We start from the raw sequence: 14,994 nt of genomic DNA, 5'->3' as shown, positions 1-14,994 counted from the left end.
ATAGTCACCAATAAACCATTCATGACTGACTGTAGTTGGTGAAAAAGACCAGCGACAATATACACAAAATATGTATATGGTTAATGAGGAACATAATCAATTTGACATTTACAAAAATGTTTATTTAGTGTTTTGTCAGACATTTTTTATGAAAATTACCAACTATAAGTAGAACCATAAAGCCCAGGGGTGCATTCATTACGCCGATTCTGTTGCAAAAGTTTCGCAACAGAAACCGTTCACTCCAAACGAAAACGATAGTTTGTATTAGTCAAATCCATGTAGGGCCCTCCCAGTTTCGTTCTGTTTGTTCCCTTTGGGTTCCTAGAGTAAACGGTTTCCGTTGCAAAACGTTTTACAACATACCAAATGTTTTGCAACGGAATTCGTCTAATGAATACACCCCAGATACAACGTTAGTATCTAATGAATACACTCCAGATACAACGTTAGAAGGTTCTTCAAATCGATTACTCATAAAGACAATCCACAAGACATTTGGGACAGAATTATTCTGTCAAGAGGTCAGACTTCAATACGGTTTTGATCTAATCTAATTTTTAGCATGAGATATTCCTTGCAGTGGTTGTGAAAGCCTTTGAACAGTTTGAGTTGCTGTACTAATGCTCAGTACATACATTTCCTGCTGCCATAAAGAATTTCCTGTACATGACTACCGCTTGTAGCACAAACAGCTTTAGCCATTAATGCTTTGAAAAGCTGGTCATGGCTCACATCAACACCATCACCCCGACCCACTCCAACAAATCCACAGATGATGCAATCTATTGCACTCCACACTGCCCTTCCCCACTTGGACAAATGGAACACTTGGGTGAGAATGCTGTTCATTGACTACAGCTCAGCGTTCAACACCATAGTGCCCTCAAAGCGCATCACTAACTGATATTTCACTGTATGTATAAATGTGAAGCACCGGGTTGGCGTTTCCACTCACTACCAATTATGTTAGTAAGAGGGAGCCCACTGCCGGCAGTGGGAGAAGATGAACGAGATTCATTTTGGTCGACATTCTGCACATTTTCTCATCGATTAAACATTTGATCTCAATACAGTTTTCTGTTCCCAAAACTAGAATATGTTATGAACAGAGTGGACTAAGTTTTGTATTTACTCTTTGCAAAAGTTTTTTAAAGTCACTAAGCTAAGGCCCCTGAGACTGAACACCTCCCTCGCAACTGGATCCTGGATTTCCTGACAGGCCGCCCCCAGGTGGTGAATGGCTGCATCACCGCTTGGCATGACAACTGCTTGGCATTCAACCGCAAAGAGCTACAGAGGGTAGTGCTTACAGTCCCATACATCACTTGGGTCAAGCTCCCTGCCACCATGGACCTCTATACCAGGCGGTGTCAGAGGAAGGCCCAAAAAATTGTCAAAGACTCCAGCCACAGACTGTTCTCTCTTCTACCGCAGGGAAAGTGGTACCAATGCACTAAGTCTGAGACCAACAGGGCCCTGAAGAGCTTCTACCCCAAGCCATAAGACTTCTAAACAAGACTGCTAAATAGCAAATCAAATGGCTACCTGGACTGGCCCTTTTTTGCTCTAACTCTGACTATGCACACACTAGACTCTACCCACACTTTAGTAGACAGAAACAATTAGGGTGAAGTGCCTTGCTCAAGGCCACTTTGACAGATTGTGTACCTAGTCGGCTCAGGGATTCAAACCAGAGACCTTTCGGTTACTGATCCAACGCTCTTAACCATTAGGTTACCTACCACCCCACACATAACATGTACATACTGACACCACACTCACACACTTTCATACTCACCACATATTTTTTATTTATTTTTATTTCACCTTTATTTAACCAGGTAAGCTAGTTGAGAACAAGTTCTCATTTACAACTGCGACCTGTCCAAGATAAAGCAAAGCAGTGCGACACAAACAACAACACAGAGTTGCACATGGAATTAACAAGCGTACAGTCAATAACACAATAGAACAGTGTGTGTAAATGGCATGAGGAGGTAAGGCAATAAATAGGCCATATTAGCGAAGTAATTACAATTTAGCAGATTACCACTGGAGTGATAGATGAGCAGATGATGATGTGCAAGTAGTGATACTGGTGTACAAAAGAGCAGAAAAGTAAATAAAAACAATATGGGGATGAAGTAGGTAGATTGGGTGTGCTATTTACAGATGGGCTATGTACAGCTGCAGCAATCGGTTAGCTGCTCAGTTAGCTGATGTTTAAAGTTAGTGAGGTAAATATAAATCTCCAGCGGAAAGGCGGCCAAAGGAGGTGTTGGCTTTGGGGATGACCAGTGAGATATGCTGCTGCTAGTACTTTACCCCTACCGATATGTACGGTACTGTACATAGCTACCTCAATTACTCTGTACCCCTCCACATGGACTCAGTACTGGTACTCCTTATATATAGGGAGTACCAGTACCGAGTCGATGTGCAGGGGTACAAGGTAATTGAGGTAGAAATAATGTTTTGTACACTCAGGGTATAGCCATGTTATTTTTATCCGTTATTTTTATTTGTTATTCACTGTGTCACTATTTATGTTATATTTTTTATTTTAATCTTATCTTTAGCTCTGCATTGTTGGAAAAGGACCCTTAAGTAAGTATTTCATAGTTACTCTACACCTGATGTCTATGAAGCATGTGACAGAGTGTGGTCCCTGGGAGCACCTGCTGTTTGCACACTTTGCTGAACATCTTCAGGTATTGGGTCCCTCAAGCATGGTGGCACACAGAAGGCAGCTCCACGATGCTGGGGCCCAGGAAGCTTTGCATTAACTCTTTCATCAGGTTCCAGCAGTCCCCAGGGACCATACAGTTGCAGTACATATCACGCGGGACTAGGTGGGTGAGGAAGGAATCAGGCGCAGAGAGTTCCACTGGGAAAAGATGCTCTTTAATATGGCACAAAAATAAACAAGCCCAAAATACAGGGCGCAGACAGTAAATGTGACTACCCAAAACACAGCGTGCCAAGTCCAGAAATGTAAACACCTCTACCTAACGCACACACGTAACGGGTACACATACTTCAAATAAGGAAGCTCATTAAGCACATACAACAAGACACAGGTGAAACTAATAAGACAAAACAAACAGACAACGAAAAAGGGATCGTTGCGGCTAGTAGGCCGGTGACGACGACCGCCGAGCACCTCCCGAACAGGCAGGGGAGCCAACTTCTAGTAGGCCGGTGACGACGACCACCGAGCACCTCCCGAACAGGCAGGGGAGCCAACTTCTAGTAGGCCGGTGACGACGACCACCGAGCACCTCCCGAACAGGCAGGGGAGCCAACTTCTAGTAGGCCGGTGACGACGACCACCGAGCACCTCCCGAACAGGCAGGGGAGCCAACTTCTAGTAGGCCGGTGACGACGACCGACGAGCACCTCCCGAACAGGCAGGGGAGCCAACTTCTAGTAGGCCGGTGACGACGACCGACGAGCACCTCCCGAACAGGCAGGGGAGCCAACTTCTAGTAGGCCGGTGACGACGACCGACGAGCACCTCCCGAACAGGCAGGGGAGCCAACTTCTAGTAGGCCGGTGACGACGACCGACGAGCACCTCCCGAACAGGCAGGGGAGCCAACTTCGGCGGAAGTCGTGACAGTACACTACCAAAACAAACACACAGAGATTCGATAATGGACGTCAGTTTAGAAAAAGTGAGACAGATTGAACATCCCCTTTACCCTCCTTTGTATTCATTCACTGTACAGATCACTCACCTCTACTGAAATGCCCCTGGACACTGATTAAAATTTGATTTGATTACCGCACCAACTTTTATCAGGAAATCATAATAGCGGTGGTGATAGCCACGGCTCTCTACCTTGTGCCTCTTGGCGTTCTGGAAGTGGCTCTTCAACTTAGCCATGAGCATGTCAGGCAGGGACCCCCTTCAAACAGGGCTAAGCAGCTCAGGGTTGTTTCTGAGTTATGCATCCTATACAGGAATTTGGTGGGCTGGCCTGTGACAAACAGAGACAAAGAGGGAGAAAATAAAGATTAGGTGGCTGTTGTGGGTAGTTGAAGGATGTAGTCTGATGAATTACATGACAGATAATTTAGTTTATGTCATAGATTTGCAGTGCAACTTTAGTTACCCCTGGCATTTCCTGTGGCATGGTAAGTCTCACAGTCCACAGTAAATCTTCCTGCTTCACAGCGCCTAACTGCTCCAACTTCTTGTGCAGAATTGATATTGTCTGTTGCACACTCTTTCCCTCAGATAAAGGCATCTGACACACACTAAGCATTGGATACAGCACACAGAGTAAAAATTTTAATAACATTAAGATATTGTTCAGCATTAAAAATCTGATATTGAACAATGTCAGATCTGAATGGTGATGAAAGTTGAGAGCATGCTTGGAAGAAATCAACCAGGTGACAAGTAATTTAATTGTGCATTGTTGCATGTTGATCCCGAAGATTTAGATATACACTAGATGACTAATTGGGGGCTTTCTGTTGAAGCCACAGTGCCTTCATTTTGGCACTCCCCCACCGTTGTAAAGTATTTTAGGAAGCTATAGAAATGCATTTATTAAGGTTACATTTGTTTTTACCACGTTTATTCTATTACAGACACATTTATGCATGCATACTTACTTTTACATTATATTATGTGAGCTAAACATAAACATATATAATTTTTTTTTTAAGTATAATTTTTTAGAGATTGCTAATATTACTGTCCCCACTATAACAAAAAAAATATACTTAAATACATGTAATTTTTTCCTGGAAGCATTTAATTTAAATACTGTAGAATTCAATGACTTCCTATGGAGGACTGCCAACATGGCCAACTGGTGGATTCAAAGGATCTCATCAAAGACTGTACAGTATGTTTAGAAACTGTGTTCTCAATGGCCAGTATATACAGTAGCATCAGCAATCCTGCATTTATAAATCACTGGTTGATCCACATGGGATCTTGGACCATGTAAGAGACCAGGTGTGAGAAGTTGTAGCTAGCTAACAACTGATATTTCATGAGTTTTATAAGAAAGCAACCAAAACTAACAATAGATCTCACCAAGTCACCCCCATTGATTTAATCAAGCTTGATATTATGGGGGTAGAAGGAAGAACGTTCAACTGGATAGAGACTTCCCCATCATTTCAGGCAGCTACCTGGTGGATAACGGTACACCAACAGGGGAGCATGATTAGTCCTCTGTTGTTCTCAATCATGATCAATGATGTTTATTCTCAGGTACAGACGGATATTTGGAGGTCGTTATTTGCAGATGATGGGGCCTTATGGAGAGGGGAAGAGATGTTCCATAATAGTCAGGAAGGTACAGGAAGCAATTGATGAGGTAGAGCAGTGGGTATTAATGTGGTGATTTAGGTTCTGTAGAGAACTCAGTGTTCGTTACCAGGAAGAAGGTGGGAGATGAGGTATGCTTGAGTTTCTATGTGAGAAACTTGAAGAGAGTCGGGGCCTTCAGGTTCCTTGGGGTATATTTTGGCACTAGACTAACCTGGGCAGAACACATTGAGAGAGTGGTGGGAAAGTGTAAGAAGGGGATAAATGTGATGCGCTGTCTGACAGGGAAGGAGCGGGGGTCGTTCCTCAGTGAGGACCATGTATGTTGCATTGATCTGATCTGTAATAGACTATGGCAGTATAGTGTATGGTTCGGCAGGCCGGACCTCATTGGAAAGGACTCTGAATATGTAGTGGGGCGTTTCGGACACCCCAATTGGATGCAATACAGGTGGAGATGGGGGATATGCCATTGCAGATTAGGAGACAGCAGCTGGCAATTAATTATTGGGTCAACCTACAGGAACGTGGGGTGTCTCATCCTGTGAAAGGGATTTTACAGGCATGCTGGGAACATGAGCGAAGACAGAACACAAGCTTTGGGTGGGTAATACCCAGGCGAAGGAGATGGGACTGGGAGATGGGAGTTTAGTCCAACAGTAGCTATTCCTGTAAATCAACCATGGCTACTCCTGCCTCCAGTAGTTGATCTAAAGGTGTTGGAGAGACTACAGAAAGAAAGGGAGGGTGTTGATCCATCTGATTTGTTAAGAACAAATTCTTATTTACAATGATGGTCTACCAAAAGGCAAAAGGCCTCCTGCGGGGACGAGGGCTGGGATTTAAAAAAACTATATTTTATATACAGTGCCTTGCGAAAGTATTCGGCCCCCTTGAACTTTGCGACCTTTTGACACATTTCAGGCTTCAAACATAAAGATATAAAACTGTATTTTTTGTGAAGAATCAACAACAAGTGGGACACAATCATGAAGTGGAATGACATTTATTGGATATTTCAAACTTTTTTAACAAATCAAAAACTGAAAAATTGGGCGTGCAAAATTATTCAGCCCCCTTAAGTTAATACTTTGTAGCGCCACCTTTTGCTGCGATTACAGCTGTAAGTCGCTTGGGGTATGTCTCTATCAGTTTTGCACATCGAGAGACTGACATTTTTTCCCATTCCTCCTTGCAAAACAGCTCGAGCTCAGTGATGTTGGATGGAGAGCATTTGTGAACAGCAGTTTTCAGTTCTTTCCACAGATTCTCGATTGGATTCAGGTCTGGACTTTGACTTGGCCATTCTAACACCTGGATATGTTTATTTTTGAACCATTCCATTGTAGATTTTGCTTTATGTTTTGGATCATTGTCTTGTTGGAAGACAAATCTCCGTCCCAGTCTCAGGTCTTTTGCAGACTCCATCAGGATTTCTTCCAGAATGGTCCTGTATTTGGCTCCATCCATCTTCCCATCAATTTTAACCATCTTCCCTGTCCCTGCTGAAGAAAAGCAGGCCCAAACCATGATGCTGCCACCACCATGTTTGACAGTGGGGATGGTGTGTTCAAGGTGATGAGCTGTGTTGCTTTTACGCCAAACATAACGTCTTGCATTGTTGCCAAAAAGTTCAATTTTGGTTTCATCTGACCAGAGCACCTTCTTCCACATGTTTGGTGTGTCTCCCAGGTGGCTTGTGGCAAACTTTAAACAACACTTTTTATGGATATCTTTAAGAAATGTCTTTCTTCTTGCCACTCTTCCATAAAGGCCAGATTTGTGCAATATACGACTGATTGTTGTCCTATGGACAGAGTCTCCCACCTCAGCTGTAGATCTCTGCAGTTCATCCAGAGTGATCATGGGCCTCTTGGCTGCATCTCTGATCAGTCTTCTCCTTGTATGAGCTGAAAGTTTAGAGGGACGGCCAGATCTTGGTAGATTTGCAGTGGTCTGATACTCCTTCCATGTCAATATTATCGCTTGCACAGTGCTCCTTGGGATGTTTAAAGCTTGGGAAATCTTTTTGTATCCAAATCCGGCTTTAAACTTCTTCACAACAGTATCTCGGACCTGCCTGGTGTGTTCCTTGTTCTTCATGATGCTCTCTGCGCTTTTAACGGACCTCTGAGACTATCACAGTGCAGGTGCATTTATACGTAGACTTGATTACACACAGGTGGATTGTATTTATCATCATTAGTCATTTAGGTCAACATTGGATCATTCAGAGATCCTCACTGAACTTCTGGAGAGAGTTTGCTGCACTGAAAGTAAAGGGGCTGAATAATTTTGCACGCCCAATCTTTCAGTTTTTGATTTGTTAAAAAAGTTTGAAATATCCAATAAATGTCGTTCCACTTCATGATTGTGTCCCACTTGTTGTCGATTCTTCACAAAAAAATACAGTTTTATATCTTTATGTTTGAAGCCTGAAATGTGGCAAAAGGTCGCAAAGTTCAAGAGGGCCGAATACTTTCGCAAGGCACTGTATATATAAATATAGGACAAAATACACATCACAACAAGAGAGACAACACAACACTACATCAAGAGAGACCTAAGACTACAACATAGCAAGGCAGCAACACATGACAACAACATGGTAGCACCACAACATGGTAGCAGCACAAAACATGGTCCAAACATTATTTGGCACAGACAACAGCTGCAATGTCAAGAAGGTAAAGACAACAATACATCATCACGCAAAGCAGCCAATTTGAAGGAGCGAATGGCCCAACGGTTCTACAACATGGTGCTACTGCCAAGGATACGAGAGGACATTACAGAGTATAAAATTTAAAAAACTTGCACATGGCCCTGAAGAAGGCTTTTTTCAAGCCAGGGGCATGGTTCAAAGGTGAGACAAATCAAGAACCTGTATCAAAGGGGAGAGATATAGTCAGGTAGATCATCTGAAAACGTGGTTGATAATCAGATGTAAGGTTTCCAGGATGTAATAATGTGGAATGAAAGTAATTAAGATAATACACATTTTGCTGTCAGGCATTCAACATTTGTGGACTTCTCTATCTGTATACTGGATTTAGTTCTGTGTGCATTTTACAGTCACTGCCACTAGGTGGCAGTATTGTTTAATCAGATCATAAACTCGACCAGATTTATTTTGGTTCCTTAGTAAAGAAAGCAAGGATTTGAGTGGTCAGAAAAGCTATGATGCTAACCAATAAACTAAAACATTTTTACCTTAGGTTGAGTGTTTATCTCAAGGTAAATAACAATGATTATCTATGATCTATTTAACATGTTCAACTAACGACTAACTCTAAACAGCATGTTTCATGTGTCACTGGATGTGTGTTCACACATTGGCTCGCTTTCTCACTCAGGCATCCTGATCCCGAGCTGTGAATTTCCAACATGCACTCTCAGAGAGGCTATCATCATTGGCAGCATATTCACAAAGTGCTGAATCCCTGTAGTGCATTCCGGGTAAGAGACACACTTTTACCTGAGTTATGTGTGCAATTTTGTATGCTCTACGATGCCCTAACGTAATTGCTCGGCTTGCCGTTCTGGTTAGGGACTTAGTGTTTAACCTGGCGTGGCAGCTTGACTATCGCTGATTAAAATGGTAATTAATGTGAATGTATGGTACAGTATTGAAGGTAGTAGAACTGCAGGGCTTGCCACCACTTGTCCTCTGTGGAAATAATGCAGGAAACAAATTATTATTATTTTTTTTGCAGTGCTGCCATGCTCAAACTGGCAGCGATTGAGTACAATGGATCATCTTCCTGCGACTCTTACTGGACAAGAAATACGCCCTGCCCTTCCGTGTTCTGGATGCCCTGGTCGGCCACTTCCTGTTCTTCCGCAGTGGCACCAAAGTCTGCTCACCACTACAAGGCCAGGGCCTCGGAACATTGGGATGCTCTGCTGGAGCTGCTCAAATTGCAGACACCCCCCAGATTTCTGCAGAGATCCGTCGGGAGCTGCAGAACTCGGTCCCGTGATCTGGAATCCGCCATGCCTTTCCAAAAAAATGTCGACATGTTTTTTTAAAATAAATTGTTTGGCTTTTTAAAAAGTAAAATGTCTTTTAAGTTGTATTGCTACCATCCACAAAAAAGGCCAGAATCCCCCCCTGACTGGTACCCTGGCCTGGCCTACCAGATGACTCCAAGGTGTGACAGCTCGAGCTGCGTTTGAAATTCCCATGGTGCTAGGGGGCATAGCGTTTCGCATCTAGCTAGAACTCGTAGCTGCCTCTCGCTTCTACACGTTAGATTTCACATATATAACATTAGCGAATTAAAGTCATGTGAATGAGAGGAAAGGAACCCGGCCTACTATTTGACGACAAATGACATTCTGAATTTTCAGAAAATCCAGAACATTTCTGCTCTGTTAGCTAGCTATAATAGCTGAGACGGAGGCAGAGGTAGAAAACTTTGCTAACGCCAATTAACGTATTGTGTTTGTTAGCTAAGCTAGCTAACTGAGAGAGACCCTACTAAAGTTGTCTAAACAACCCTCTAATGGAGTTGTTGTGTCACGAGGATGGACGATTCCAAGCCGCCTCAGAAAGCACCACCGAATATATGAATTCCGCTGCTCTTCGGGCCAGCTCTGACCCGACCCTGACACGGGACCGTCGAGCATTGCAGAACCTTCTGTCACTGGAAAAGACCAGTCGGGCCTCACCATCATACTTCGGCACGATTCAGACAGACATTCAGCCATATATGCGGAGAATATTGGCAGTATGGATGCTACAGGTAATGTATGACAAAATATCCAAAGTGAAAGACATTCAGGTCACGGTTAGTGTTGATTTTGATACGTTTTGCTGTCAAATCGGATGTAATTCTTTAACTGACCATCGTCATCCAATATTAACGTTAATTGTCTCAGTTTGCTTTCTTATGGAGCTAATGCACTCATCAGCCTGCATTGCACCCGAAAGTAAGAGGGACTCGCTTGGACTGATTGGGTAAAATACCAGGGGCGCAACTTTCACTGGGAATGGGGGACATGTGGCCCCCACATTCTGAAATTGCATTTTTGTCCCCCCCAGTTTTATCATTGCAATGTGATACAAAACAAGGCAACGGTGTGCTTTAGGACCATGTGGACAATTCTGCGTGGTCTGATAGGCTGTTTGGAGAGTGTATCCGACTGGATAAAAAAAACAAAAATAATGATGTCCCCCCCCACTTCTAAAACCAAAGTTGCTCCCCTGTAAAATACTATCGCCAAACGAGAGAGACATTGGAGGACAGGAGTACAAGAAAACATGCATGTGTATAGAAACAAATCTATCCCTGAAACCAATAAAGTCCTTACTTAACATTGTTTAACAAACTTCTTTCTTCCAACAGGTTTGCGAGGAGCAGAAGTGTGAGGAAGAGGTGTTTCCTTTGGCCATCCACTATCTGGACCGTTACATGAGTTGCTTCCCTGTTCAAAGGTCCAACCTGCAGCTTTTAGGTGCTGTTTGCATGTTCCTGGCCTCAAAACTGCGTGAGACAGTACCCCTGAGTGCCAGCAAGCTCTGCATCTACACTGACAATGCCATTACAGTGTCAGAGCTCCTGGTAAACACAAGATCTGTTTACAAGTTCCATGTGCTTTTGCCATAAGCATAATAAAATGGCTGATGAATTTAATGAGCTTTGACTCATCAATAAGTGTGTTATTCCTTCGTAATAGCAGGTTGAATGCACTTTCAGTTCTCTGTTCTGCTTTTGTCAGTGGGAGCCTATTTTATGTTATTGTAATAGCCTACACATTGGGGCAAAAAAGTATTTAGTCAGCCACCAATTGTGCAAGTTCTCCCACTTAAAAAGATGAGGCCTGTAATTTTCATCATAGGTACACTTCAACTATGACAGACAAAATGAGAAGAAAAAAATCCAGAAAATCACATTGTAGGATTTTTTATGAATTTATTTGCAAATTATGGTGGAAAATAAGTATTTGGTCAATAACAAAAGTTTATCTCAATACTTTGTTATATACCCTTTGTTGGAAATGACAGAGGTCAAATGTTTTCTGTAAGTCTTCACAAGGTTTTCACACACTGTTGCTGGTATTTTGGCCCATTCCTCCATGCAGATCTCCTCTAGAGCAGTGATGTTTTGGGGCTGTTGCTGGGTAACACGGACTTTCAACTCCCTCCAAAGATTTTCTATGGGGTTGAGATCTGGGGACTGGCTAGGCCACTCCAGGACCTTGAAATGCTTCTTACGAAGCCACTCCTTCGTTGCCCGGGCGGTGTGTTTGGGATCATTGTCATGCTGAAAGACCCAGCCACATTTCATCTTCAATGCCCTTGCTGATGGAAGGAGGTTTTCACTCAAAATCTCACGATGTATAGCCCCATTCATTCTTTCCTTCCTTTACACGGATCAGTCGTCCTGGTCCCTTTGCAGAAAAACAGCCCCAAAGCATGATGTTTCCACCCCCATGCTTCACAGTAGGTATGGTGTTCTTTGGATGCAACTCAGGTATTCTTTGTCCTCCAAACACAACGAGTTTAGTTTTTACCGAAAAGTTATATTTTGGTTACATCTGACCATATGACATTCTCCCAATCTTCTTCTGGATCATCCAAACTTCAGACGGGCCTGGACATGTACAGGCTTAAGCAGGGGGACACGTCTGGCACTGCAGGATTTGAGTCCCTGGCGGCGTAGTGTGTTAATGATGGTAGGCTTTGTTACTTTGGTCCCAGCTCTCTGCAGGTCATTCACTAGGTGTGGTTCTGGGATTTTTGCTCACCGTTCTTGTGATCATTTTGACCCCACGGGGTGAGATCTTGCGCGGAGCCCCAGATCGAGGGAGATTATCAGTGGTCTTGTATGTCTTCCATTTCCTAATAATTGTTCCCACAGTTGATTTCTTCAAACCAAGCTGCTTACCTATTGCAGATTCAGTCTTCCCAGCCTGGTGCAGGTCTACAATTTTGTTTCTGGTGTCCTTTGACAGCTCTTTGGTCTTGGCCATAGTGGAGTTTGGAGTGTGACTGTTTGAGGTTGTGGACAGGTGTCTTTTATACTGATAACAAGTTCAAACAGGTGCCATTAATACAGGTAACGAGTGGAGGACAGAGGAGCCTCTTAAAAGAGAAGTTACAGGTCTGTGAGAGCCAGAAATCTTGCTTGTTTGTAGGTGACCAAATACTTATTTCCACCATAATTTGCAAATCAATTCATTAAAAATCCTACAATGTGATTTTCTGGATTTTTTTTCACATTTTGTCCATCATAATTGAAGTGTACTTATGATAAATTACAGGCCTCTCTCATCTTTTTAAGTGGGAAAACTTGCACACTTGGTGGCTGATTAAATACTTTTTTGCCCCACTGTATGTATTTATGTTATGCAGCAGTTGGAGCTTATGCGGATTTAATGTATTGTGTGTGTGTCTGTTTTGCAGCAGTGGGAACTTGTGGTGGTGGCAGGGTTAGAGTGGGACCTGGCTTCTGTGTTACCCTCTGACTTCCTGGAGCAAATTCTTCACGGCATACCCATAATCCCTCACAACCTCCATGCCTTGCGCAGGCATGTCCACTCCTACATTGCACTGGCAGCCACAGGTAGAGGCAGGCATTGGGTAACTCATGGTGATGTGTGATTGTTGCTTCTAGCAATGCAGAAACATTTAGGCCTTCAAGTCAAGTATCATAGAAAAACAAACATCACTTTGTTATTCTATGTGCGTGTTATTCTATGTGCGTGGCACTTCTTTGATTAATGATGATAATAGCTTGTGTTTCAAGAAATCAAGTGGCTCTGTGTGAGGCAAACAAAGGGCACACAGCAGCCATAACTTTGATTACGATGTGTCAGCGGTTCATTTGGGGGTGGGGGTGAGTTTGTGTAATCCTGTATTGTGCGGTGTGAAAGACCCATGCCCGTCCATTCAACGGCCTGATTTCCCACAAATCTCCCACGAGGTTGCCCGAGGCAACCAGTCACTGGGATACAGTCATGGTCATTTTGAATAGGCTGTTTTATTGTATCTGGATTTGGACCATTCCGGACTTTGAAACCTATTCTATGAGGTATGGGTGAAAGGATTGCCTGAGATTGATTCATTGTCTCGTCTTTAAGCACTTCCTATTGTCTGTCTGTCAGGGCGGGTCTATAATCGCAGCATTCCTCTACTCCTATGGCATCCTGCCCCAGCGATCAATGATGTCTGCTCCAAACCACTAACTCACAATTGTTAAGAAATTGTTTTCTGTTGCACATCTGGTATTACGTTCCTTGTCCACAAAGTGGGTCTGACAATTGCTCTGTCATCTAAACAGATTAGTATAACAGACTTGTCAAACCTATAGGTATTACATTTCCGCTGATCTCTTGTTTATCTCCCTGCTTTTAGAGTTTAAGTTCTCTGTGTTCCTGCCTTCCACTATTGCCTGTGCCAGTGTGGGCGCTGCCATTCGCAGACTGAAGCTCCTGGAAGGAGCTCTATCCAATGATTCACTTATGCAGTTGCTAGCTAACATCTTGGCCATTGATCTGGTGAGGCGAATATTTAACTAGAAACCTGCTGCTCCTTTTAACCTTGTCTGCTTCCTCTTCAAGCAAATGCCTGTATTTTTCTTGTTTGTCTGACTCCTCCTTGTTTGTCTGGCTCCTCCTACTCTACAAGGTGCAGAAAAAAGGCCTCCTTTATTTAAAGAAGCAAGCAAACTGGTTTTTAAACTAATAGTACAAATGTCATTGTTTTCTCTGGGCCTTGGTTGGTGAGGACTGGAGTTTGATGTTTCAGATTTTAATTTCACCAATCTTAAACTCTTTCTTTACTGCTCTGTCCCCAAACAGGAGTCTCTCTGCTGCTGCTCTGACCAGTTGGAGGGTGTGCTGGAGCTCAGCCTGCCCCCCTGCCCCCAGACACCAGGGGCTTGCCGTTCAGGGACGCCTGGCCCAGAGGTCAGCTACACCCCCACTGACATCCAGGACGTACACCTGTCACCACTGGGCTAGAGATGACACCAAGCAGACAATCACTTAACAATGACTGGAGCTTATTTATACCATAATGAGGCAGGTGTCTTAACTACCCCGTAAGACTATTTTTGGGAGTCACTAAAACAAATGTATGTGGTAAGAAAATACATGTCTTATAAGCATTACTGTGTTCACACATGAATTGTGGAGATCTTTTTGATGTCAAGGTTTTTTTCTGTTTACATTACATTTCAGTGTATTTGAGTTCTTTGTCGTTGCTATGCTGTTAAGGTTATTTTAAGGACGTTTTAAAACTTAAGTTACTGTCGCTAGCTTCAGGGAACACAGTTTCTCACTGCTCTCACCACGGAGGGGTATATTTTTAACTTAAAACATGCTATTTGTGATATTGCCAGAAGTATTACTGAATTTCCATTTCAATGTTTGCACTGTGTGAGTTTGCTGAGTGGTGTTCTCTGTGAATACATTATGAATTATTAAAAAAAATGATGCTTTTTATGGCGTTGTATTAAATACCCCTTCTGACATCTCTCTCATCCTGCGAACAGTCACTCACTCAGGACGGTTACAATACACCTCTATATCTTGGCTAATGCCAGCAGAATTTGATAAGCACAAACAATGCCATGCATTGTTTCCTGGTATCAGCGTTTTACCATAATCAGCCTACTAAATCAATAGTAAAGCCACAACTACCATAAATGTCACAAACGAGTTCAAAGACAATAAAGGAATCATTCATAT

The 14,994-nt window shown here is 43.0% G+C and overlaps 1 protein-coding gene and 1 pseudogene across 1 annotated transcript; one reads left to right on the top strand and one right to left on the bottom strand.

Annotated features, from left to right (window-relative positions):
• Nucleotides 1-2,630: 2,630 nt before the first annotated feature.
• On the bottom strand, nucleotides 2,631-5,072 carry LOC139412624 (mediator of RNA polymerase II transcription subunit 20-like; annotated as a pseudogene).
• Nucleotides 5,073-9,140: 4,068 nt separating this feature from the next.
• On the top strand, nucleotides 9,141-14,775 carry LOC139414336 (cyclin D3). Its single transcript, XM_071162253.1, has 5 exons — nucleotides 9,141-10,043; nucleotides 10,647-10,862; nucleotides 12,707-12,866; nucleotides 13,658-13,800; nucleotides 14,104-14,775. Exons 1-5 carry the CDS (start codon nucleotides 9,804-9,806, stop codon nucleotides 14,263-14,265), a joined length of 921 nt encoding a protein of 306 aa, XP_071018354.1. The 5' UTR covers nucleotides 9,141-9,803; the 3' UTR covers nucleotides 14,266-14,775.
• Nucleotides 14,776-14,994: the final 219 nt, after the last annotated feature.

Source organism: Oncorhynchus clarkii, chromosome 7 (assembly GCF_045791955.1).
Source record: "Oncorhynchus clarkii lewisi isolate Uvic-CL-2024 chromosome 7, UVic_Ocla_1.0, whole genome shotgun sequence".
In the NCBI taxonomy this organism is placed as follows: domain Eukaryota; kingdom Metazoa; phylum Chordata; class Actinopteri; order Salmoniformes; family Salmonidae; genus Oncorhynchus; species Oncorhynchus clarkii.
The sequence above is the reverse complement of the archived record's forward strand: the minus strand, read 5'-3'. Positions and strand labels throughout refer to the sequence as shown.